We start from the raw sequence: 27729 nt of genomic DNA, 5'->3' as shown, positions 1-27729 counted from the left end.
GCGGTCATCAGTCAAAATTTGCAGAACCTATCACTGTGCCAAAATCGGAAAAACTGACCATAGATTAGTTGCTGCAAACTTCCGTCTACGACTCAAAGCCCAGCCTACAGAACGACGCCAACCAAAGTTGGGCACGCAGAAACTAAAAACCGAGGAATTCCGCCAAAAGTATTTAGTTGAAGTCCAGAACAGATTTGAATGCCTGAATACCCTTGTTGACCCGGACAAGTTTTGGCAGACGTACAAAAACAATATATTAGAGGTCGCCACTGAGACCGTCGGTTGAAAGATGTACTCAAAAAAGCCCTGGCTGTCGCAAGAAGCTTTGGGAATCATTGAGCAACGCAAAAAAGCGCGGCTGGCCGGAGATATGCCCTCCTACAGACGGTTAAACAGGGCCAGGAAAGAACTTATCCACCAATACAAGGAGAAATTTGTTGACAAATAAGCTGATGAGCTAGAAGACGCAGCACTAAAAGGTGACCTCATGTCGCTTTTCAAGCATGTTAGACACCTCAGCGAGAAGAAATCTCCAAAGATAGGAAAAGTTAAATCAACCTCCAGCTTAATGCTCGAAGATAAAACCGCGTAGCTTGATCGATGGAAGGAGCATTTCAAAAAGCTGCTGAACTCCGACAGATTCAAAGTCGATCCTGACATAGTCGCAACGAGTGAGCAAACAAAAAATAAAAATCTAACAGAGTCTGATCGTCCCTCCGTAGTAAGAGATACAGAATGCTCTAAGGAGGATGAAAAACAACTAAGCACGAGGAACCTGCGGGATCACCATAGAGCTGCTAAAATTGATAGGACCGACGATGCTACTATGGCTGCACATGCTGTTTTCCCTCGTTTGGACAACAGAACTGATTCCACAAGAATGGAAGGAAGGGATAATCCTTCCTCTATGGAAGCGTAAAGGTAGTCAAAGTGATTGCTCCAACTACAGAGGAATCACGCTCCTGTCGGTTCTCGGCAAATTATTTGCCATGGCTTTGATAGAGAAAAGTACCCAGCTCATCCGTAAGTTCCGCTGGATTCAGCAAGCAGGTTTCATGCCAAACAGATCTATGACCGAGCAGATCTTCAGCGTACGCCAGGTTGTCGAGAGAGCTCGTGACTTACAGCGTAGAGCATACCTTGCCTTTGTTGACTTTAAAGCAGCCTTCGACTCGCTCGACCGTGAGTCTCTCTGACTGATATTAGAACGAACAGGTCTCTCGGACAAATACTGTCGCCTGTTCAAGGCGCTCTACACTGGTACAAAAAGCTCCATCCAGGTTAATGGTCGTCGAAGCTCACTGTTCGAAATAAATACCGGTGTACGGCAAGGCTGTGCTGCTGCTCCTGAACTGTTCAACGCGATGATTGATTATGTCATGGATCGAACCACGAACCGGCTCCCCTTCGGACTAAGGTATGGCGACAGAGTTTTAGCCGATTGCGACTTTTCTGATGATATTGCTCTGATATACACTTCTGCAGCTTAACTCGAAGAAGCCCTTAACACACTGTCGGAAGAAGCCCTGAAAGTGGGACTACATATTAGCTGGCAGAAAACAAAAATAATGATCGTTGACTCCGCAGGTAAAACCGCCAACTCACCAGCATTCAGCCTATCAGGGCACACCGTCGAGGTTGTTAAGTCTTTCACCTACCTTGGATCTGTCATCACGGAAAACGGCTCAGTCAAAACTGAAGTTCAGTCGCGCATCGGAAAAGCCGCATCAATTATGGCATGACTATGCCGTTCAGTGTGGTCAAAGCCCAACATCAGCCGAAAAACAAAAATGCGGATCTGCAATACCACTGTAACTCAAATCCTCCTCTACGGTGCAGAGACCTGACCGGCTGCTGCTTCTGTTCGTGATGCCATTGATGTGGCCCAAACAAAGTTCTTGAGACGTATTGAAGGGATCAGATGGGACGACTTCGTCTCGAACACCCGATTGCTGGCACTAACAGATCAGACCCCCAACTCTCGTCAGGTCACTGCACGAACCCTAAGGTGGTTCGGCAATTTGGTCCGCATGCCAGCAGAAACACCCGCCAGCACTCTCTTTAATTTTGATCCCCCTGCGCATGGCTGGAAGCGCCCCCGCGGAAGGCCCCGGTTCAGATGGAGGGACAGCCTCACCCAGCACCTCTCAATGATCGGCATTGATATACAAGAAACAGTCACGCTTGCACAAGACCGTTCCGAATGGAGGCGAAGAGTCACGTGTCTCTCTACGCTGGACCACCAGCAGGAGCATTAAGTCAAGTAAGTCGAGTTGTCAACGACGTAGGTTTGGAGGTCAACGATACTTGTTTTGGTTTCAGAAAACCTGAGCACAAAGGTTTTCCCTTTACTTCGTATACGCAAGACTTGTTTATATTCCAAAAAGCCTAAAAAAATCTGGAAAAGCAAAACGATAAACCTTAGGTTGCATAGACCAACATTAACCACTGCTAAAATTTGAAAAAAAATAATGAATTTTAAAAAGCAACAAGATAAACCTAGGTTGCAAAGACCAGCACTAACCACAGCTGAAATTTGAAAAAATCTGAAATTTAGAAAAGTAACAAGATAAATCTAGGTTGCATAGACCAGCGTTAACCACTACTTAAATTTGAAAAAGCAACAAGATAAACCTAGGTTGCATAGACCAGCATTAACCACTATTGAAATCTGAAAAAAATCTGAAATTTGAAAAAGCAACAAGATAAACCTACAAGCAAAGACCAGCATTAACCACTGCTGAAATACGAAAAAATGTGGAATTTGAAAAAGCAACAAGATAAACCTAGGTTGCATCCTTACCTTAGAGCTTATAACAGGGCGTCCGTTAACAGCCTCCAATCATCCCGGAAATGAGCTGCGGCGCAGATGTCCTCCCACTCTGGGATTAAGGATGCATGAAGGGCTCTCCTGTCCCGCTCATATGTCCTGCGAAGCGTGTTTTTGGGCCTTCCTCGTTGACGCGTGTCGTCTGGTTGCCACTGGAGAAGCATATTCGGTAGTCTCGATCCTGGCATACGGATAACATGGCCAAGTTATCGCCATTTTCGTTGCCTGACTACATCAGTGACATCAGGCTGGTTTGTGTAGTGGCGAATTTCCAAGTTTGTTATCCTATTCTTCCAGTTAATATTCATGATACGTCGAAGACAGTTGTTTTCATACGCAGTGAGTCCTTTTTATTGCTCAGCAGTGAGTTTTAAGCATTCCATCGCGTACATCAAGATCGAAAGGACGTTGCTGCTGAAAAGGCGAAATTTTAGCTGGATTGAGTACTACGCTGATCTCCAGACAGGTCGAAGTCGTTGAAATGCCAAGCTTGCCAGGGCTATTCGTGTTCTCAGCTCTTTTTCGGAATCGTCACTAAATGAGACTGTGCTACCAAGATATCGGAAGTCGATGACTTGCTCTATGATTTCAGTCCCCAGCTGGATACTCATCGGTGAGTTAGTGGTTGACATCGCTTTGGTTTTGGGGGCGTTGAAATGTAACCCAAACTACTCGGCTCTTTCAGCTAACTTGCATAAAAAGTCTTGAAGTTTGCTTTCGTCTGTCTCCATCAATCCAACATCGTCTGCAAAGTCGAGATCTTGGACTAGTCTGCCTGCAATTCTGATCCCATATCCATCAATTTGTCTAAATATGTAGTCCACTATGAGAATAAAGAGGAATGGAGACAATACGCATCCTTGTTTGACACCTGTCATCACTTTGAAATATCTTGTATTTCCTTCAGAGGTTCTCACGCAGCATTCCGTGTCTTCGTACACTGCCGTGATAAGGTGAACCAGCTTTTCAGGAATACCGTTGAAGATCAGGATTCTCCATAGTATTGGGCGGTCTACTGAGTCGGACGCTTTTTCAAAGTCAACGAACAATAGATATAGACGTTGTCTCCACTCATTTGATTCTTCAAGCATGGTGTGCAGTGTGAATATCAGATCGGCACCACATCTTTTTGGTCAGAAACTATGTTGCTCCTCGCGTTAATGCGGGTCTAAGGCAGTTTGAAGTCTTGTCAGGATGATTATGCAGAAGAGTTTTCCAGGTATCGAGAGAAGGTTAATGCCTCTTTAATTGCCACAGACTGTCGCGTCTCCTTTTTTGAACATTTTAATAATGGTTCCTGCTTTCCAGTCTTTGGGGACTTTTTCTTTTTGCCAGATGAGGGAAAGAAGACAAGCCACACCGAAAGGGACCTGCGGATTGATGAATTGACCATTTCTCCAGATATACGGTCACTCCCCGGAGATTTTCCATTCTTCAGCTTATTCGAGGCTCAAAGGATCTCATTCGCTTTTGGCTCGTCTTCATTAATGAGGAGATCCAAAAATGTGCTGTCCGGAATATCTGGCGGAATATAAGGGGACTGGTGGTTTAGTAGGCTTTTAAACTAATCTACCCATATATTTTTCCGGTCATCGAAATCAGCGAGTAGCCTTCAGTTATTGTCTTTAACTGATCAATCTTGTGCGTTGGTCTTCCCAACGATTTCTTTATGTAGACGATACACGGCTCTTGCATCACCCCGTCGGGTTGCCTCTTCTGCCTTTCTTGCTTTCTCATTGAGGTGCTGTCGCTTGTCTGATCTAGCACTTTTCTTCACTTCTTTGTCTATTTCTTTATACGCTATGTCTTTCATGACATCAGTAGAGGAATCATTACTGAGCATGCTCTGTTTGATTTTCTTGCAGTCTTCGATCAAGTCTCATGTCTTCTGGGATATTCACTGTTCCTTTATTGACTTTTTAAAGCCAAGAACTTCTTCAGCAGTTTCTGTGTATTACTGTTATATAGTCGTCCAAGCTTTTTCCACGTCTTGTGGCATATCAGCAAGTGCCTCGAATCTGTTCGAGAGTTTAATGCTGAATTGTCTCCTAACATCCTTGTCTCTGAGCTTCTCCACGTCGGAATTTCTGGGTAATTTTGTTGGTTGTCGAGATCTGTTGGAGCGCCGTTTCAACTTGTGTGTTGCTACAAGAAGTTCATGGTCCGACCCGACGTCCGCACTTCTGTAACTCCTCACGTCTTTCAGACTAGTTCTCCACCGTCGTCGGATCAGAAAGTGGCAATCTGATTTTTGACAGTTTTGTCTGGGGATGTCCATGTATAGTTATGGATATCTTAGTGCTCGAATAATGTACCTCCTATCAGCAGGTCGTTCGACATGACAAAGCTGACAAGCCTTGCACCATTTTAGTTGATAGTTCCAAGCCCGTGATGTCCCAACACCTTGGGGCAATAAGATCTGTCTTGACAAACTTTCGCATTTAGGTCGCTTGTCAGGCAAGTGACGTCATGGACGGACTGGAGGGTTTCATAAAAATCGTCTTTCGAGGCTTCATCTTTCGGCATCAAAAATCGTCTTTCGTCATTTGGCATCATTTGTTGGTGCATTGCAGATGAATAGCGACAGCTTTGCATGTTTAGATGCAAATCAAGCATACATGATTATCTCGTTAATTGTCTTCCACGTGAAGAGGGTATTTTCTGCATTTGGGGTCAATTGAACTCTAACTCAAGCTTTAAGCATGTCCAGTTTACTGCTGTACAGAACTGTGTAAGTCGTGTTGCTATTTGCTTTTTTGAACTTCTTTTCTCTGCAATCCTTCCACCTTACTTCGTTCACTGCGAAGATTTCAAGCTAAAAGTTTTCACACTCTTGTAGAACTTGTTTAGTTTTTGAAAGAGCCGACATGGTCCTTACGTTCCAAAATCCGATTCGTACTGGTTTATTCGCGTTCAGAAATCTGGTCGAGGGGCATGTATGGGTCGTCATCATATTGAGATTTGATCTGAGGCTTTTCACTGACGTTTCTTTAGCATATTCTTTTTCTACGGGTGTAACTTGCTAGGCCATTGCTCAACCGGTTTCTTCGGCTCGGCTTGGGGAAAGGACGCCAATCCCTGACCGGGGTGCCAGAACCCCCGGTGCCTACCCAACTTGCAGATGCAGCTGTCCAGGTCTGCATCTTCCGCTCTTTCGCAGTTGTTCTCCAGGAGGGGATCCTCCCACGCTGGCATCCTGCAGTACCATACAATTTAACCCATTGCTGGAAGAAGGTTTGCAACTTGCAGGACGTGTCCACACGCCGGTGTGCCCTGCTCAGTGTGCGTCAGAGGGCCTTCTTCCTCCTCCGCCTGTATTTATGACCCCCCGGGCGAGGGTACCCTAGTTTCAATTATGGACCCCCAGGGGCTAGGTCCTTTCTTGGTCCGCGCCTCCCTTTATGGAGGTACCCAACATATCTGTAGGACATTCCCCTATCCGCCACCTGGGGACGCGCTGAGTGGCCTGGGGAGGGCTTCTACTGAGAAGGTGACTCAGTAGGTACTCAGTAGCATAGACCTAGGTTGCATAGACCAGCATTAACCACTGCTGAAATCTCATAAAATCTGGAATTTGAAAAAGCAACAAGATAAACCTAGGCTGCATAAACTAGCATTAACCACTGCTGAAATGTAAAAAAAATCAGAAACTTGAAAAAGCAACAAGATAAACCTAGACCGGCATTAACCACTATTGAAATCTGAAAAAAATCTGAAATTTGAAAAAGCAACAAGACAAACCTACAAGCAAAGACCAGCATTAACCACTGCTGAAATACGAAAAAATCTGAAATTTAAAAAGTAACAAGATAAATCTAGGTTGCATAAACCAGCATTAACCACTACTTAAATTTGAAAAAGCAACAAGATAAACCTAGGTTGAATAGACCATTATTGAAATCTTAAAAAAATCTGAAATTTGAAAAGGCAACAAGATAAACCTACAAGCAAAGACCAGCATTAACCACTGCTGAAGTACGAAAAAATCTGGAATTTGAAAAACCAACAAGATAAACCTAGTTTGCATAGACCAGTATTAAACACTGCTGAAATCGATAAAATCTGAAACTTGAAAAAACAACAAGATAAACCTAGGCTGCATAAACCAGTATTAACCACTGCTGAAATTTGAAAAAATCTAAAACTTGAAAAAGCAACAAGATAAACCTAGGTTGCATAGACCAGCATTAACCACAGGTGAAATTTGAAAAAATCTGAAATTTGAAAGATAAACTGAGGCTGCTTAGCCAAGCATTAACCACTGCAAAAATTTGGAAAAAATCTGAAATCAACAAGATAAACCTATGCTCCATACACCAGCATTAACCACTACTTAAATCTGAAAAAGCAACAAGATAAATCTAGGTTGCATAGACTAGCGTTAACCACTGCTGAAATCTGAAAAAAAAAATCTGAAACTTAAATAAGCAACATGATAAACCTATGTTGAATAGACCAGCAGTAACCACAGGTGAAATTTGAGAAAATCTGAAATTTGAAAAAGCAAAAACACAAAACCTAGGTTGCATAGACCAGCATTAACCACTGGTAAAATTCGACAAGATCTAAAATTTTTAAAAGCAACCAGATAAACCTAGGTTGCATAGACCAGCATTAACCACAGCTGAAATATGATAAAATCTGAAATTTAACAAGTAACAAGATAAACATAGGTTTCATTAACCAGCATTAACCATTGCTGAAATTTGAAAACATCTTGAAAAACGTCTTGAGTAAAAAAATCTTGAAAAACGTCTTGAAGAAAAAATCTTGAAAAATGTCTTGAAGAAATATGTATTGAAGAAAAAATCTTGAAAAATGCCTTGAAGAAAAAAATCTTGAAAAACGTCGTGAAATGTCTTGAAAAATGTCTTGGAAAACATCTTGAATTAAAAAAAAGAAGCTTGAATAGCGTCTTGAAAATGTCTTGAAGAAAGAATTTTTGGTTCCAGGTGTAAAATGAATAGGGCTGTTGCAGTATTACAAGGCTTTTTGGAACCAAAACAATTATCGTTGACCCTCAAAACATGTTCGGGCATTAGACATTTGAATTTGTAAAAAAAAAACTACGTCATCTACATTTAAATTTGCAAGAACCTACTTCATTGACAAGGTCGTTCAAATTTCCTGGTGAAATGATGCTTACTTAACAGCTGATTGACTTCAATACGTAACGCCTGCTAGGCTGTGTGCAGTGAAACGTAACTACCTGGCCGCTTGTATCCATGAGGCTTTTTGGAATCAAAAGCTGCGTAATCCTGGTAACGGGAAAACGTACCTGGCCGCTTCTATCCATTAGGTTTTTGGAATCAAAACAAGTCTTGTGTAAGCCAAGTAACGGGCAAACCTTTATGCTCGGATTACAAATATTTTTTGAACCAAAACAAGTGTGGTTAACCCTCAAACCCCATTGTCGTCTGATTACAAATGCTTTCTTGAACCAAAATAAGCGTCTTTGATCTTCAAACCTACGTTATTGACAAGGTCGTTTGAATTTACATAAGTAAACAATTGACCAAATAAACGATGGACTAGTCTCTTGGAGTAGGTCCTGAGGGAAAAAATCTTCGGAAAACGTCTTGAAGTATGTCTTAAAAACATGTCGAAGAAAAATAAATCTTGAAAAACATCTCGAAAAATGTCTTGATAAAAGTCTTGAAAAAAGGGCTACAAAACGTCTTTAGTGCTTGGTGTCTCATAGTGCACATGCGGAGCTTCCCCACTGGACTACCGTTTTGAAAAATGCTCGTAGGGAAGGCGCCTGCTGGATTTGTTACAAACTTTTGAGTCAATACAAAATGTAGTTGACCCTCAAAACCAGTTTGGTGGGTTGGCGAGGCTCCACGTGCAAAATGGATAGGGCCCCGCTTGTATTTGTTTATACAAGTTTTAAGTTTTTTGTAAGTTTTGTTGTAAGTTTTAATGTTGCTCTTTGCTTTCATTTGAAAAAACTTTCTTTCGTTTTTTCTTTCATTTAATAAGTATCGAAGCTCTTGCAGCGCTCTAGCTTTGCCTGTAGTAAAGATCCGCAAGTTTTCAATTTAACACGTAAATGTGTTCTTCAACCTGAGTAGAAGGGGGGGTACCAGCCCCACCCCTCACCCCTGCTGCCACCTATAGCTTTTTTGCACCCCATATATGGGCATAGAGTCCCTAGGGAGAACACGTGGTTTATGGTTTTCTCACTGAGAATGAAAAATCAGGAATTTTCTCACTTGAAAAAACAGGGATTTTCTCACATTGATGTCTGTTTTCATGGACGGTTATATGCGTTGGTCGATTTATTTGATATTTTTATGGATTTTGTCAGTGAGAATTCGAAAAACAGAAACTTTGTCCAATTCATGGATTATTGAGTCTAATGGGGGCAGGTCAATGACACTTCCTTCTTGTTGTTGCTCACAGCGAATGTCAGGATCCAGAAATAGTATTTGTTGTTGTGGATAAAATTGTTCAATGTTATGAGTTTCCCGGAAACAGTTAGATCACGTGTTTCCTTCTCAGCCAATCAGAGGGCTTTGTTTACATAACAATTTGACCTTGAGATTTCGTATATAACTGGCATGCAATGTGATTCAATTATCAGAAAGTATTGTGAGACAATGAATAGAACAATTAACATAATTGATGAGCTTGAGGCCTTGGCAGCCGCAATTAGCAATGTAAGTGCATTTTTATTTTCAAATGAATTTTCCTTGGACATCCTCCAGTATAATCAGCTAAAATGTAAATATATTCCTTTATTCCCAAACCCCCCCCCCACCCCCCCACCCCAAACCATACAAACATCATTATAATCAATGGAAAACATAAAATATTTTCTTTTACCCTCCAAACCTAACCCCCCCCCCACCATTGTTTTACAATCAAATTATCGCAAAAATAAAAAATTATACATTAGTTAAATTTTGGGTTTTATAAATTGTAATATTTTCTCTAACTGAGACATCCATCGCTCTGTTGTTATTAGCCCGCTCTGTTTTGACATAATGCTCCAGCGCGAGGCCTATAATTAGCTCTGACCCTTTTTAAAGCACTTCCTGCTCGTTAGCAGTTTAGTTTCCATAGATTTCACAGATTCAAAAGGATGCGACTAAAAACATGTTTTTATTTATTGGATAACTGAAAAAGAACCATAGCTTAGACCAATGCTTCGATGTTTGACTAAATATTCACATTTTCAACGTTTAGTATTAGGGGGGATTTTCTTCAAACAAACTAGGCCGACTTTTGAACGTCTCAGTGAGCCGTAATTCTCAGATTCAAAAGGATGCGATATCTTTCGGTGGGGGGCGGGGGTATTTTTCCATGTCTTGTCTCAGGGATATTTTCCGTGGGGATTATTTGCCTCGGGCTGTTGTTTCGGGGGGTGGGGTAAATACCAGCTACCGAAAAAGGATAAGGAAAGATAAAAAAAACCGCTAATACTTTAAATGCATCAAACAAGGCATGCTCAATGCAGATTAAAACCAGAAAAGAACAGAAACACCTAAAAATAAGAAATTAGGCCGACTTATATAGGCTGAATTTTGAACGGCTCAGTGAGCCGTATTTCTTCTTTCTCAGATTGAAAAGGATGCGACTAGTATATTTCACTAAATTTTTTTAAGTTGTGCTTTCTTAGTGATAAATGCTTTTCTAGACAAAATTATGGTTAATAACTTTCTTTCTTTAAAATAAGGGGAATCATTAATTTAATACTAATTTTTTTTCTCTTCTTTAAGGCCAATTGTGAAGAATTTGCGGACCCTACATCAATGAGACCTATGACTGGCGCAAAAAGCGAAGAATGCTTGTCGCCGCCACCCGCTAAGAAAGCGAGTGCCAATAATGTGCCCCCTGCGAAGGCGACAGTTTTCCAATATGGTAGCTGACCGAAGCCCCCCAAACAAGTGGTGCCTGCCCAAGTGCAGCCATCCATGCAAGCCCCTCTTAATCGAGCCTCACTGCTGCCTCGTCAAGTTGCAGCCTCAGCTGCACGAGCCCAGTATATCGCTAGCGCGGCTGGGAATGATAGTGATGGACATGATAAGATCCATTTGAACCCCAGTCATACTCCAGGGCTTTCAGGACAAGATACAATGCCTGGTCCTTCAGGCACCCAAGCCCAGACGGATTATGCAAATGTAAGCATTTTTTCCTACCTATCTATTTCTTCCAAATTTTTTTTTAGTCTTTTCTTTTTCACTATTTTTCAACACTGTAAAAGTTTGTCTCAGAGATATTAAAAAAATGTTATTTTCTCTATAATCCCACACCCATTGTTTTCTCTGCTCCCCCCTCCCTCGGAGATATCTAAATATAATGTAATTTTTGCAAAGAAACCGCTCTTTTTCTAATCTTTCCAATTTTCCATTGTAGACATCTTCGCTTTCTCATAATAATATTTTTAGCTAATTTTCTAGTTTACTTTTAGAAAACTTTTTTATCACAAAATACTATTTTTTGCTAGTATATTATAGTTTTAAGTGGCATAGAAGTAAACCTTTTATTTTATCATAGTAAAATTGTCAGAGATATTAAAAGACCTTGTTCCCCCTTTTAAATCAGGTCGCTGTTATCGCATACATTCAGCAGTCTGCTGAATCGGCTCGTAGTGAAGCCTAAAAGGAATACTATATCCCGGACATAATTTCCTCATAGAAAACTGTCTTTGCGTTATAAACTGCTGTTTTATTCAAACACAATTTTCTATGAGGAGGCTATCAAGTAAGGACCACGGTTTTTTCAAAAGCTTATTAGTTTCTACCCATTTCTGCAATATTTTCGATTTTCACTTTTTTTTCAAAACTGTAAAATTAAAATTTAATAGATTTTAAAATATGTTTTTCCCCCACTCAATTTGTGTTGGACAGAGATTATAGCATTGCAATATCTTACACATAGGTGTAATTCTGATTTGCGTAACGATTTTCCAGATCAACTTGCCAAGATTTTGCATGGAGAGACATTCCTGAATAAGAATTAACGGTTCTCGAATTTAATTGTACTGTTTCCCAGAGAATACGCTTGGAAACAGAACAGACACGAGATTAAAAATAATCTAGGCTCATTTGGAGTCCTAGACAACCTGTACGGGAAGTAGGCGAAACGACTTATGCCGCCTAACAATACGGTTTTTTGGGACATTGTGTAAATGGCCGGGAGCCGCGGAGCCCGGAATGCGCCGGTGGGTCCGGGAAGCGCTGTGGGGCAAGGTTAGGGAAGCGTCGGGGGAAGCGCCGCGGGTCCGAGAAGTGCCACGAGTCAGGGAAGCGCCGCAGGATGCGCTGTTGGCCAGAGAAGCACCACAGGGATGCGCTGTGGCTCCGAAAAGCGCCGAAAAAAAACAACACATAATTATTTAGTTTTAGTAGTTTAAATATTTGACTATCTCTTTATTGAACAAAATCAAATTGCCGCCTTCTATGTAAAGTGTTTTAGATTGTAAATATCTTATATTAAGTTTGATATTTTGGAACTTTCAGTTCAATTAACCAAATGTTACTACTAAGCGCTGACTTTAAATAATAATTCAAATTTTAAAAGCAGTAGGGTTGATTTGAACACTTTGAAAATAAGCTATTTTTCATTTATAGGTTGGACGACCTTTGGTCCAATATTCATCATCGTCCTCATCAGCTGGTGAAGGAGAGGAGGCACACGTGGAGTCCCCCAACAATTTAACATGTGACGATAGCATTTTACATGACAACGAAATCATTAACTCTACTGAAGTACCTTTCGATATTGATGAGTTTTTAGCTGATTTTTTTAAAGTAGATAATAGCACAGTTGAGCTGGTAGACTTGAGCCAAAATACACTACAGCTTTTGGAGGATTTTACAAACGAATTAACTGGGAACCCTTCTCCTCCTCCTCCCCCACCCACCTAGACCCTACTTAGTCCACTGCGAATACCTGAAGGGGAGCATGCGCTATATTTTTTGGACCACCTGGGTGGTGGGTGTACGCTCCCCGAGGGGGAGGGGGGTACAACTTTCTCCAATTTTCAAATGACCAACATAATTTGAAATTCAATAGTTGTTTACACAGCGACGTTTTGTGATCACTTTAATTCACTAATGGGGGGAAAATTTGTTTTTGACCGTGTAGAAATTGTGCATGCCTCTGTAGATAAAATTCGTGCACTTCTGGAGAGCTAAATTCAATTGTGGGGGAGGGAATCAATTAAGGTTTCTATTGTTTTAAAAGTGTTCTATTTAAATGAGGGGAAAAGCGAGGTTTACTATCATTATGTACATTCCGAGATGCGTTTGGTTTATTCAAATTTGGAAAATTTTGGGGGAGTTTTTATAGATTTGGTGGATCAGATTATAACACATCTTGAGAACTTTAACGAAAATGGGAGTGGGTCTGTAGTTTTATTTGTTTAAAATTTAAGTGTTAATTTATGTAATTTTAATAAATATTTTATTTTACGAGGGGGGGCAGGCGGGGGCTATGAAAGGGATACAATTTTAAATTATAATCCAGATCTAGGAGGTTGTCGCGGGGTCCAGGAGATTTGTTTTGAAACAGATCAAAAGTGTTTCAAGTATGCTTTCCTCATATCAGCATTTCAGACTCTAGCAGATGACGCTACCAAGAAGAATTTAGATCATTGGGCTGTACAAGGGAAGTAAGGGTCCGTTTTCCCAGTTGTAGATTTTTCTTGTTTAGAGGGAAAATACCCAGTAACACTAAGATCTATTGACATGTTTAAAAGGGCTAATGCTCACTTAAATATTGGTGTTACTGTGGTACAATATGAAACAGAATTTGAAGATGGGGTTCGTTCTAAAAAGAAGGGGGTGGTTTTCCCTATAAGGGGCCCGTCAGTTGATTTGGTCAGAAACTGGGTTTGGTTGCTATACACACCACCCAGTGAACCGAATGCAATCGGTCATTTTAACCCTATCACTGACATCAGTAGAGTTCTGGGGGGTGGTAGGGATCTAGGGGTACGTTTCTACTGTCCAACATGCCTGTCACAATTCCGTAGTGATATGAAACTACGGGATCATATGAGGCATTGTAGCCAGTATGGCTATCAGACAGTGGAAACGGTTTCAGGGGATAGGGCCATTCTACGTTTTAAAAATTTTCAAAATACCCTTCTCCAATGCAACAAAATATCTTTGGACTGTGAAGCTAAGCTGGTGGAGGTGAATGATCCACAATATCCAAACCGAGTCAAAGAACATCAGGCTATTGCAGTGTCCTATGCTCACGCGCAAAGAGACAATTCTAACACCATGCGGTTGTTAGAAATAGTTGAGACATTGGATGAGGGGCCCGAGTGCATGGTCAAGGCATTGACTAAACTGATTGGCACGGCTAATGGTGCTATTTCTCGTTTGAGAAATACGCATTATCCAATGGTGCTGTCTGCAGAGGATCGTCTCGCTATTAAAAATCAAAAAATATGTTGGGTTTGTAAGGGGGACTTTGTAGAGGGGGATAAGGGGACTAAAGGGAAAAGAGGGGGAGGGGAAAGTCAGAGACCATGACCATTTGTGGCAGGAAATATCATCTGGGGGTAGTAATTTTAGGGGGGTTGCGTATCAATCGTGTATTTTAATTGTTAGCCAGCAGTTTTTTATCCCAGTTTTTATTCATAACTCTAATTATGATTTAAAATTTATTTTACTAGCACTGGCACGTAGGCATAGGGAGGAAGGGGGAGTAGATAGTCCATGGGCGAACAATTCATTTACCTAGAACATCATTCCCAAATCGGCCGAGACGTTATTGTTTCTCGAACTGAAATGGCAAGTAGTGGATAATGGGCATACGGGCTGGAATGAAATCGGGTTTTTAGATTCCTTTAGTTTTTTCCCCAAGGCATTGAGTCAACTAATTCAAGTGCAGAAAAGCGACAAATTTTATAGCTTTCCCTTGCTTAAACAGCACTTTCCAGACAGTAAAATATATGACCTGTTGACCTGCAAAGGTATATACGCATACGACTATTACTGTTCTGGCGCACGCTTAAGCGAGGAGAAACTACCTCCAATTGAAGCTTTTCACAATTCACTGACCAACAGTGAATGCACAGCCGAGGAGTATGAGTTTGCCAAGAAGGTGTGGTCCAAGGGGGATTGTAAAAAGGGGTGGGATTATTGTAGACTGTACTTGGCCAGTGACGTTCTAACTCTGTTGGATATAGTCTGTAAGAATACAAACCAAATCTATTCAGAGTTCGGGTTAGATATAGGCTATTCTTTCTCCACACCCCATTTAGTAATATATTTAATTTTAAAAATTAGCAGCGAGAAAATAGGCCTAATCACCGATGTACATCAGCATCTTTTTGTAGAGCGTTCAATGCGGGGTGGGTATGTTTTTCACGGTGATCGCGTCGTATCAACCGTTCCAAGCGGGCAAAGCACCGGTACACAGTCAAATGCAGTGTTCTTGGACATGAACTCGTTATATCCCTCAGCAATGTCCCAATACTCTTTGCCGTGTGGGAATTATCAATGGTTTGAGAATCCTTGTGAGTTCCCCGACATTACCACCGTCGAGGAAAATGGGCCACAAGGATGGTTCTTTGACGTTGACGGTCACAGTCCGCTGGCGCTTCACGACTCAGTCAAAGATTTGGTTTTTCCCTGGATCGATCGACCGGTGAACAGGGACTCTCTGAGCCCCTATAATCGATCAGTGGTTGAGGATATGGGGATGCATTGGACCCCCTCTAAACAGAAACTGATGGTTGATTTGGACCCTATGGAGAATATCGTTGTTCACCATGTGCTTTTGCATTGGATGGTGAACAATGGTTTCAAGATCACCAAAATACATAGGGTCCTGAAGTTCAATCAACGACCATATTTGAAAACATTTATCGACACCTTTGTCGATAAACGCTCTAGGGCAAATTCAAAGGTGGAGAAGGAAATGTATAAGCTCATTCTAAATTCAGCGTTTGGCAAAATGTGTGAAAGCGTTCGTAATAGATCTCGCTGCGATGTCGTGACTGACCCTCTAGAGTGGGCACAAATTAGTGCCAACCCTAATTTTATATCGTTCACGAACATAGAGGTCGGCATGGTTCGTCTACTCAGGTGAAATCGACATGTGGTACTGAACAATAATATTGCAGGCGGCAGTTCAGTACTGGAAATTTCAAAAAAGCTCATGTTGTCGTTTTTTTACCATGTGTGCAAGGTGCAGTGGCCACGGGAGGGGAGGTTCAAGTTTACTATGGTGATACAGATTCTCTGCTGTTAAAGGTAAATGGGACTGAAGATTTATTGGGTGATTTGCAAAATGGGGTGCACATCAGCTCGCGGATGGATTTCACCAACTTGAATCCATCTTTCTACCCCGAGATGCTGAAACGTCAAGCCCCCAACCAACTATCAATATGAAAATCAGAAACGGGGAGTGATTGAATATTAAGGGGGGTGTTCTTTGGCCTCAAAGCCTATTGTGTTAAAACACATGGTGGGGATGAAAAGAAGGCGTGTAAAGGGGTGCGTACACATTTTGTAAAGAGCAATTTTAACATGAACGTGTACAGAGACTGTGTAAAAAGTAGCCTAGTGTCGAGAGCACAAGTGCTTGCAATTCGCTCTCTACAGTATAGAAATTATACTGTGAGAGTGGAAAAAAATGCAATGTCGTGTATATCTGACAAGGTCTATGTACTCGAGAATGGTGTGACTGTCCTACCTCATGGTCACTACCGTATTTCGGATCGAGTTGAATGCGTTGACTATCGTAATCAACTTGGTCTGGATAAATTAACCTAACCAACTAACCACCACCACTCAACCTTTCATAAATTAACCTAACCAACTAACCAACTAACCACCCAACCTGTTCATAAATTAACTAATCCCAATCTAACCCAATCTAACCACCACTAACCCATCCACTAACCTGCAGTAGCAGTGACGACAAGTATTGTTTTTCCATCGCGGTTCCCGGGGGGTGGGGGACCCTTCCCGCGGCCGCCCAGGGGGGTAGGGGGGTCCCGCCCACGGCCGGCCGGCCTTCGGCCCCGCGGTCCCCGGGGGGGATCCCACCTTTAAATTCACTGTAATGTTCAACTGTGCTGCTAGTTCCAAGTGTATTTTCAAGCGTTTTCTGTTTTGTTGTTGTTGTTGTTGTATAGAAAAGGTTGTTTTTTTTGTATAGAAAAGTGTTTAAAGACAATAATTTCTTTAAAATATGTTGTTGTTGTAAAGAAAATTGTTGATGATGGACAAAAAGTGTTTTTTAAAGACAATAAGTGCTGTTGATGGACAAAAGTGTTTTTTTATAGAGCGTTATCATTGCCGAGTTCATGTTGAACAAATAGAGTTTTCATGTTGACCATGAAATTTTGTCAACTGTTCTTGTTGAACAAGTGCTATTTTTATCGTTGCAGTTCATGTTGAACAAGTGTTATCATATTGCTGTAATAAATGTTGCCATGAAATATTGTTTTTGTTGTTCTTGAATAGACGGGAAAATTACTACTTATTCATTGAGCACATATGATTTACAGCTAGTTATAGTCCGATTGTTGTCAACAGCAGTATTTTTCAATTTAAAACACCCTTCAGATTGTTTCTGTGTGGTCCCTCAATGTCGGGGAAAACAACACTTTTAGCTAAAATAATTCAAAAGTGAGATAAAATGTTTTTTGTAAAACCTAAAAAAACCTACTATTGCTATAGTATTTGGCTAGAGTCCTATGATAAAATAAAAGCTAGTGCTACAACCATACCAATACAATTCATACTAATACTTGATATTTTCAATAGTATTGAACCGATCTCATGGCTGATTATTGATGATTTGGTTGAATCCATTGAACAGTTCACGCAGAAAATACTACAATTGTTCACTGTCCAATCTCATCATGAACACATTTCCATAACTGTAGTTCTACACAATCTGTTTCATCAGAGCAAATGCAATTGAATCCTTGCTTTGAATTGCACCGTCTATATTATCTATCGAGTTGTTCAGGTTTACAGCTCACACATAAAACTCAATAAACAGATATACCCTGGCGCCCCCAAAAATTATATTTTAAGCGTACACACAGGCGACAAGCAACCCCAACCGTTACAATTTGCTGGATCTTAATCAGAGCACGCCCGAGGATTTTAGTTTAGTCACCGACATTTTTCAACAAGGAAATTACAGCATATCTTCCGGTGAACAGTAGAAAAGATTATTAGTTGCCATTATGACACTGAAGAAACTACACGAACAACGGCATTTATTTTCCGTTTTAAGCACTTCAAAACCATTGCTTAGGAAGGCCATACTCAAACATGGTGTTGACAATGATTTCATTAATCTAATATCTGAACTTTGTTTAAATTTAACTGAGGGCAATGTTCAACTGCCAGAAGGTGTTAGACAACAGACAAAGCAACATCGTTCCATTGTACGTGCCTTGGCTTTTAAAAACAAGGTAAACAATTTTAAAAGAACACGGCTCCTTCAAGCAGGCGGTAGCATTTTCACACTTTTAATACCGATAATTGCAGGACTTGCAAACAGTTTTCTCTTGAGGATGTCAAAACCCTGTAAATTGCCACCATATGAACTTGTCCTCTCGTCGCTCGAACATTTTGAGGAAAATTTAAATAAGTTCATTATCGATGATAATATTGCCGATTATAAAAAACTGCTTTTACTTCAGAATGCATTGCGACGTATGGACGAACATAAACCTTATCTTGAAAGACCCGCCGCCGATCCCTCTAAACATGAAATATCTCCAGATTTAGCTGTGCAATCAAAGGAGAAGGATTTGAATTAGATTGTCTTGAAAATTGGAAATCTAGTGCCACTGTCTTATCGACGACAGACTAAAAGAGTACTATCTGATCTCGTGTTGGAAACTGGTGATCAAGTTCAAGTCGACAGCATTGGGACGCGAGTTACAATTCAAGGAAAAAGTTATAATCTAGTTGATTTAATGTGTGATATGGTGACGCATCGTAAAGGACTCTTATCCTTTAACGATAATCTATACACCTTTCTGTGTGTATCAAACTTTCCCAAAAGTCTTATTGGCAATAAACAAATTCTAAAGAAACTAAGAGAATATAGTCCACCAACAACACCATTTAAGAAAGAAGAAGATTCAATATTTAAAAATACTAGCACCACAGATTTTACAACACCTGTGGCTGCTAGTCAAAAGCGAAGACAAATTGATTTACCCTCCAGTGTGCCAAAGGGGAGCCGACATTACGCGATGTGTTTACGTTCAAACTGGTTGAAGTTCCGAATGGTATTTATAAAAATATTTGTAAGTCAGTAAGTTTAAGCTCCATGAAAATACTTTCCAATGTCTCAGACATCGTATTGGAAAATTCAAAAGAGTATCTAGAAATGAGCACATTTAAAAACTGCATAAGAATCACAGACTTCGCAGCAAACACTATTTACAAACTAAAGCCTTTTTCCTTCTGCATATCATGCAAATGGATCTTTTAACTTTAGACACACTTCAACGGCGTCACAATGCACCCTACAAATATATCCTAGTGGCAATCAGTGTCTTTAGTTGCTATGCCTCTACCATTCCACTGCGGTCAAAGAGAGGTGTTGAATTTGCTCTGACCATTGAAAGTATTCTTGAACAGGATTCGTATAGAAAAATTCAATCGGATCGTGGCAGTGAATTTGTTAATCCACATGTGCAAAACCTTCTTTTGAAATATAATACAACACTTTATCATAGTCACAGTCCGATAAAGGCTTCATTGGCTGAACAATTAATAAGAACTATTCGTATATTAATTTCAATATATTGCACATTTAAAAATATACAGGATTTTATTCACGATTTAGATAAAATCATGTTTATTTATAATAAGCGACCACATCGATCTCTGTCCAACTCTACACCAAGGGATGCTTATTATAGTGAAAATACATTTGAGGCTTTTCTAAAGCAATACTCCAATGGTAATGAGAAGAAAAGGAAGAAGAAATTCAATGTTGGTGATACTATTCCAATTAAAACAACCACCAATATTTTTGAACAGGGGACTTATTAATGGAGCACTGAACTTTTTAAAGTGCCCCAAATCTTTGACACCGAACCCACGACCTATCAACTACGAGACAACAAAGGTGATGAGATTCTCGGCGGTTTTTATGAATATGAATTAAAAAAAATTAGAAACACTAGTGAAAGTTATCAAATTGAAAAGATATTAGAGTCGTACTCGTAGGGGCAAGAAACAGTTGCTTGTTCGCTGGCTAGGATACAACTCAGATTTTGATTCTTGGGTCAGTGCTTAAGATATTAACAATGCCCAATGATTTTTATGTGACTTTCATGTCCAACGTTTCTGATCCTCTCTACAATGATGTGAACAAAACAAGGGATTTTTGGACGAAACTCTCCCCCACCATCAAATTCGATGGAAAGTATGAAGTGGCTCTGTTCGATTGAATTCTCAATAATACTTATGACATCCTGAGAAAGGATCGTAAATATGAAATAAAATTTAGACCCAATGATTGGGTGCCACCATCAGGTGATCAAGAACAAATTCAAAAAATCAATTGGATGGATTATCCATATATTGAACTACCCTACGAGGAACTCACCTGCATGAATGATTTATGTCGTTCTATAAATAAAAGAATTTCCGCTCGTAAAAAAGGAGCATTTCATTTCAACTATTCAAAGGAGGAGGGCAAGATCTACATTAGTTCACCTATTGACAGCGAAAAGGTTATTCTCAATGATAATCTAAAGGATCTTCTTGGCTTTAAGCTCAATATAATCAATGATAGATGTGCAGGAAAAACTAATTTTATTTTCGCTGACTATCCACCTGACTTAATCAAAGACACTTGTATATTTCTCTTTGCCTCATTTGTGAAAACCTCTCTAGTTGGTAACTCAAATGTCCCCGTCCTACGAGTTCTTGAACTAAAAACCAATCAAGAACATATTCATCATTACAATATAAAGCATCTTCAGTATATTCCCGTAAACACTTCCTATTTAGAACTCTGTCAGTTAACACTAAGAACCAAATTGGGTGATCCCATAGCAATTTCAAAAGGTTTGGCTGTGATTACATGCCATTTTCGACCCATCGTTCAACAGCAAGATGTCTAATAAAAAAGTGGTATTCACTTGTCCTGATATTGACTGCTATTTTAATACTCTTGGCTCAAGACAACAGGGCAATGGAAAGGAGTATTACAAGGGTTGCTCGTCAATGTCTGGCTACGGTCTTGGCAGTTGGTTTGCTAAGCGGTTTCGCTCTTCACTACCACTGGCTAGAAAATATCTTTTACCGGCTGCGACAGATTTTGCATCCTCTACACTATACAATTGGGGCTCTGGTAATGATTTTAAAACAATGCTACGAAAATTCTTAGGTCTAGTGCATGAACCCTTGGCGAGAAATTAAAACAAAATGGTAAAGGTTTAAAAAGCTCTAGAAACAACGCATCACTCATCAGTCTCTACTCAGGACGGAAACGAAAGACATCCCTTTTGTCAAAGAAAAGAAGGAAAAAGCCGACACGTGCTGTAAACAGAAGCCCCAGGAAGAAAATTGTTAGATCGAAACTAGATTTCTTCTCCTAAGAAGTCCTACCTACCGCATAAGGATTCTCAACCTTCAATCTCCGCCTCATTGAATCTATTCAATGCTGAAAATGTTGATGTGAGTGTCAAGCACGGATACTATGAACAATTTTATCAACAACAACCCCTCTCCGATAATATCCACTTTCAAATTTAATCCAGAGAAGACGACTTCATAGATTTATCAACCACATTTATAGATTTACAAATGAAAGTCTGGAAATCCGATAATACAATGCCAATTCGGGCCGATGGGATATCCTATGAAAATTGTATACTACATAATTTATTTCGTCAAATTAGTGTCTACATCAATGGCACGCTGGTGAGCACAAGCAACAATCTCTCCAACTATGCAAGATATATGCAATTCATGCTGATGACACCCAAGTCATACAAGGAATTGAGAGGCGCCTCCAATGGATATGAATATATTACTAATACCGATAGTACAGATGCACTTAAAAATGCTACAACTAGTGAATTACATCTAGTTTGAAAAATGTGTCATGAAACATTTAATATAACCCAATAGCTACCACCCAATGTTAAAGTGGATACAAAATTAACGATTACCCCAACCATTTTCATATTAAGAAAGAAACTTGCTGCAAATCCCGATGTAAGTCTCTCCCTCACCTCAGCAATACTACATGTACGTAAACAACATGTTATGAGCTCCGTTGCTTTGGCCGTGGAAAAACTGACAGCCAATGGCAAAAATATTAAACTACTTGTTCCTCATACAGTCACCACTCAACGTCATATTGCCATGGGGTCACGCACTTTCACCGATTCATCCTTTACCAATGGCAAAATCTCCTCGAAATTGTCCTTGGCATTTGTAAAGAGCGCCAGTGCAATAGGATCATGGACTGAATGTCCACATAAATTCGAGATGTTTGGACTTTCATCTCTTGTGTGCAAAGTAAACGGCATCCCACTTTACAATCTATCTTTTGACAAAAAATCCTATAGAACATTGTATGAGTTGACCATGCAAACCCTAGATCATGATTCGCAACTATTTGAAAATGGTATAACCGAAGATATGTTTGCTAAAACACATGGTATCATTTTACTGGATTTGTCTGGCACACAGAATATGAGTATTGTACGTATGGGGACTGTACGTTTAGAGTGTACATTTGCTGACCCATTGGCTGAGAGTGTTTCCCTAATTTTACTAAAGCAATATGAAACCTATTCGGAAATCACTCTCGAAGGCATTGTTTTACTAGACTTGGCGCCTTGAACACCAATCAAATAATCAATGTATTTAATATGGATCCCAACATGTCCCAGTACAAATCCTATAGTCTACCCTCAAACTATCTTTGAAAAATTCAAAGCGGCAACAATACATTGATTATTATTAATAGCAGTCCGTCGACTCTGCTGATGGTTCATTGGCTGTGCATCTTTCAAACAGCGAAGACGATTGAATTTTTTGATCCTCTTGGCCTACCCTATACATTCTACACGCCTCACATCAGCAAATATATTGAGAGCAGTGGGAAAACTATTATTCAAAATCGAAAGAGGGTGCAGGATCTAACGACTAAAAGCTGTGGCTTCCATGCGCTACTATATTTTGTGTTCCGATGTCTTGGCTATACCTAAACGCAGTTTTTCCATATTTATGGTGGCAATTCACGTCTGAACGACTTTCTAGTGGAGAATATACTTACAAGTGTATTTATTATTGATTTGAGTGTCTTAAGAATAAAGTGCTTAAAAAATATTGGTGGATTCATTTATTAATAAAATGTATGTATAAAACAATGTCTCTAAATATTCACTTTTATATTTCCTCATCGGTGTATAGGCAACTGTCGTGAACCACTAATGCTGGTAAATCATTTGGATTCACTGTATATTGATCTTGATTGACTGCAAAGTCAGGGTCCCATTTTCTGCAGTACAATGTAACTTCACTCTTGTCAAATCTCTTTGTATAGTCAATGATACTATTTGCATTCATATTATGAAATTCACGAGTTTCAATCTGTCTATTTGAAGCAATATCACATACAGTGTTTTTAAGTGGTGAATCACATTCGGTAACTGCCAAATAAAAACCACCCGGTTTATAGTCGTAGTAGGCAGTGTCGTCACAGCGATGACGTAGAAACCCGATTGTATTGTTACCCCAACAGTTGAATCGTAGACCAGATTCGTCTTCCCAGAATAATTTAAATCTGCGACGATACCAATCTCGTAGAAATAAACTGAAATCATGTTTAGGACTCTTTCCAATCATAGCGGGGCAAGTATTCTCCCACTGATTACATTTATCATTGAGACAATCAGAACATAGGTTACCGCTAGGGTGAGAGTCAAACACCTCTTCAAGATGTGAATTACATCTTTTAATTTGTACTGCATAGCCTCCATGTAATTTACAAGGATTACAAAATTTACACTTTTCACTATAGTCATCAATAATTGTACAATTCTCACATTGAGTCCAACTGCCAAGAGTGTACATGCACAATGGACATATATAGAACATTTTTTGGTTTCCAATGTCAACTCACTCACAGTTAAAACGAAATTGATCATCATCACGCCATAAATTCAAAGTGGAGGAAATGGAGAGGAGTACCTCTGTAACGTTACCTCTATCGAATGACGGGAGAGCCATCTACATTGAATCCATTGGCAATGTTTTCAAAAGTATATCCACAATATGATTCTGCTTTGTTCCAATTAATATATCAATAAATTGAGTATAAGCATTTGAATCACATTTTAAAAGTTTCATGCAATAGTTCAATGGCGGAAAATCAGTTTTCAGTATAATGTCAAGTGTTTCCTGAGAGAATATCCTGCGTTGAAGAGATAACTCGAGAAAATCATCATCCAAAATCAAATGTTTTTCCATAAACACTAGATTTGATCTAATTCTCTCTTTCTCAAATTTATTCATTTTTCAGTCTTTTCACTCTGACTGCTGATTCTAGACTGAGCCTGATTCGTTAGCTCTAACCAGAAAAGAAAGGGAACATTTTCGATTTCGAAACAATTTTATTGAATAATTACAACAACATCAATAATACAGAGCATGTACAATTAGCGATACTGTTTATTGTCTTCGATATGTTTCACTAATGCACTTAAAGGACATTGAAGTCTATTCACATGTGATATATCAACTTTAGCAGCGAAACATATTTGATCTTCCATTTTAAATTTGCTCAAGGATATCACATATCTTGCACATACTGTATCCCCTTCCAGACAAAGCCACGATCCTTTTGTGATTACCACTGCAATGTTTGGCGTTCTTGTATTATTAGCATCAACACCACTATCAACTTCTAATAGTGTAAACATTTCACTCGTCATCACAAATATATATCCAAATGAGTAAAGTCAAAACTGTTCTTCTCACTCCTTTGAATTCTATTCACAGACTAATAAAACTTAAGCAAAAATCCTTTCCTTATAGTCCCTCCGCCGCTAATATGTAAACAAGCCCTCTGATTGTCAGAGAAGGACCCACGTGATCTAACTGTTTCCGGGAAACTCATAACATTTGGCTCGAGCAACAACAACAAATACTATTGCTGGATCATAACATTTGCTGAGAGCAACAACAAGAAGGAAGTGTCATTGACCTGCCCCCATTAGACTCAATAATCCATGAACGGGACAAAGTTTCTGTTTTTCAAATTCTCACTGACAAAATCCTAAAAAACATCAAATAAATCGATCAACACACATAACCATCCATGAAAACAGACATAAATGTGAGAAAATTCCTGTTTTTCCAAGTGAGAAAATTCCTGTTTTTTCATTCTCAGTGAGAAAACCATAAACCACGTGTTCTCCCTAGGGACTCTATGCCCATATATGGGGTGCAAAAAAGTTATAGGTGGCAGCAGGGGTGAGGGGTGGGGCTGGTACCCCCCCTTCTACTAACCTGTCCACTTACCTTTCACCCTCTTTAGTAATGTACCCGTGTGCCCTCTTTTCGAAAATATGGTCTTATAATAAAACGGAAAAAAATTCAGAGGCCTCAGGTATGTAAGACTTTTGTGGGTGGCAGGGAGGGGTTGCTGCGTATACCTCCCCATCCTCTACTGTAGATTTGGACTGAAATAAAATAATTTAACCGTCTAGGCTTGGTTTGATTGAATCATAGGCAGCGCAATCGCGCCGATGTTGGCACAATGTATTTTTTTTTCTTTAGGCCAGGGCACTTCGTATCGAAGGAGCTGTCGTAGGAACTTCGAAAAGAGCTCATTCGATTGGAAATTGGACTGCCCTTTTTAATAGTCGAAAGTGATTGGAAGGATACTAACACCCCTTCTACGCCCATCGTTCCCCAAGATACGTCCAATCAAAATTGTGAGGAGACTTGTTTGTGCAACATATTTGATGCCATGTCAGAATATGTGTTTTTGAGGGATTCACTCCCCCAAAACCCTCATCACATATGTTTTCAGATATGTCCAGAGTGTCCTTCAGGACAGTGCTGGCACAATGTATTATTTTTTTTTCCTTTAGAGCAAGGCAATTTGCATTGAAGAAATTGTCGTAGGAACTCCGAAAAGGGCTCATTCAATTGGAAATTGGAGTGGCTTGTGCCCTTTTTAATAGTCAAAAGTGATTGGAAGGCAACTAACACCCCTTCCACGCCCAACATTTCCCGAAACACATCCAATCAAAATTTTGAGATAGCCATTTTGTTCAGCGTAGTTGATTTCCAGATATAAATTATGTTTCCCCCACAGCCCTCAGGGCAAGGTTTGTAAGTTATACCCTGGGGGCATATAAGGTTTTTGTAGAAAGTGTTGTCGTAGAAACTTCAAAAAGGGCTCACTCGACTGGAAATTCAAAGGGCTAGTTCCCTTTTTATAGTCGGAAGTGATTGGAGGGCAACTAATCGGAATCGGAAGTGATTGGAGGGAAGTGATCGGAAGTGATTGGAGGCCTTCTCACGCCCACCTTCTCCCCAAACACATCCAATCAAAATTTTGAGATAGCCATTTTTTTCAACGTAGTTTTAAGTTCTGGAAATTAGGTCTTTGATGATGACAACCTCCCCACAGCCCTCAGGGCAAGGGTTGTAAGTTATGCCCTGGGGGCATATAAGGTTTTTGTAGAAGATGTTGTCTTAGAAACTTCAAAACGGGCTCATTCAATAGGAAATTGAAATGGCTAGTGCGTTTTTAATAGTTGAAAGCTATTGGAAGGCAACTAACACCTCTTCCACTCCCACCATTTCCTCAAACACATCCAATCAAAATTTTGAGATAGCCATTCTGTTCCATGCAGTTTAAAGTTCAGGAAATTATATCTTTGAGCCGGACACTCCTCCCAAAGTCTTCAGGTCAAGGATTTTAAGTTATGCCCTGGGAGCATATAAGGTTTTTATTTAAATCTTTGTCATAGAAACTTGAAAAGGGCTCATTCGATTAAAAATTCAAAGGGCTAGTACCCTTTTTAATAGTTGAAAGTGATTTGAGGGCAACTAACCCCCTCTCGTCCGCCCACCTTTTTCCCAAACACATCCAATCAGAATTTTTAGATAGCCATTTTTTTCAACTTAGTTGAAAGTCTCGGAAATTAGGTCTTTAGGGATGACAACCCCTCCCTCCCCCTACAGCGCTCAGGGCAAGGGTTGTAAGTTATGCCCTGGGGGTATATAAGGTTTTTATAGAAAGCGATGCTGTAGAAACTTCAAAAAGGGCTCATTCAATTGGAAATTGAAAGGGCTAGTGCCTTTTTTAATATGCGAAATTGATTGAAGGGCAACTACCCCGCCCCCCCCCCTCTCACCCCCACCATTTTCCCAAACACATCCAATCAAAATTTTGAGATATTCATTTTGTTCAACATAGTTGAAAGTTTTGGAAATTAGGTCTTTTAGAATGATAACCCCCTCAGACCCCTCAGTGCACGGGTTGTAAGTTATGCCCTGGGGGCATATAAGGTTATACTGTTGTAGAAATTTCAAAACGGGCTCATTTGATTGGAATTGAAATTGCCCTTTATAACATTCGGAAGTCAGTAGAGAGTAATTAACCCCCCTCTCACGCCCACCATTTCTCCAAAAATATTCAATCAAAGTTTAGAGATAGCCATTTTGTTCAACGTCTTTGAAAGTTCTGGAAATTATGTATTTAAGGATGACAAACCCCCCAAAGCCCCCAGGGCAAAGGTTGTAAGTTATGCCTTGGAGGCATATAAGGTTTTTATAGATATAGTTGTCATAGAAACTTCAAAAGAGGCTCATTTAATTAAAAATTAAAAGGGCTAATGTCCTTTTTAATAGTCGACAGTGATTGGAGGGTAACTAACCCCCCTCTTACGCCCACCATTTCCCCAA

At 39.9% G+C, this 27729-nt stretch overlaps 2 protein-coding genes across 3 annotated transcripts in view; one reads left to right on the top strand and one right to left on the bottom strand.

Annotated features, from left to right (window-relative positions):
* LOC148939415 (solute carrier family 25 member 44-like) overlaps positions 1-27729 on the top strand; it is a 67870-nt gene that overhangs the window by 21582 nt on the left and 18559 nt on the right. The gene's annotated exons all lie outside the window — the stretch shown is intronic.
* On the bottom strand, positions 3499-3921 carry LOC148939416 (uncharacterized). Its single transcript, XM_089106870.1, has one exon. The coding sequence runs from the start codon at positions 3919-3921 to the stop codon at positions 3499-3501; it is 423 nt and encodes a 140-aa protein (XP_088962996.1).

Source organism: Artemia sp. Qi Xiang Cuo, chromosome 21, assembly GCF_049724085.1.
Source record: "Artemia sp. Qi Xiang Cuo chromosome 21, ASM4972408v1, whole genome shotgun sequence".
In the NCBI taxonomy this organism is placed as follows: Eukaryota; Metazoa; Arthropoda; class Branchiopoda; order Anostraca; family Artemiidae; genus Artemia; species Artemia sp. Qi Xiang Cuo.
Note: the sequence above shows the minus strand (reverse complement) of the source record. Positions and strands in the feature narration are given on the sequence as shown.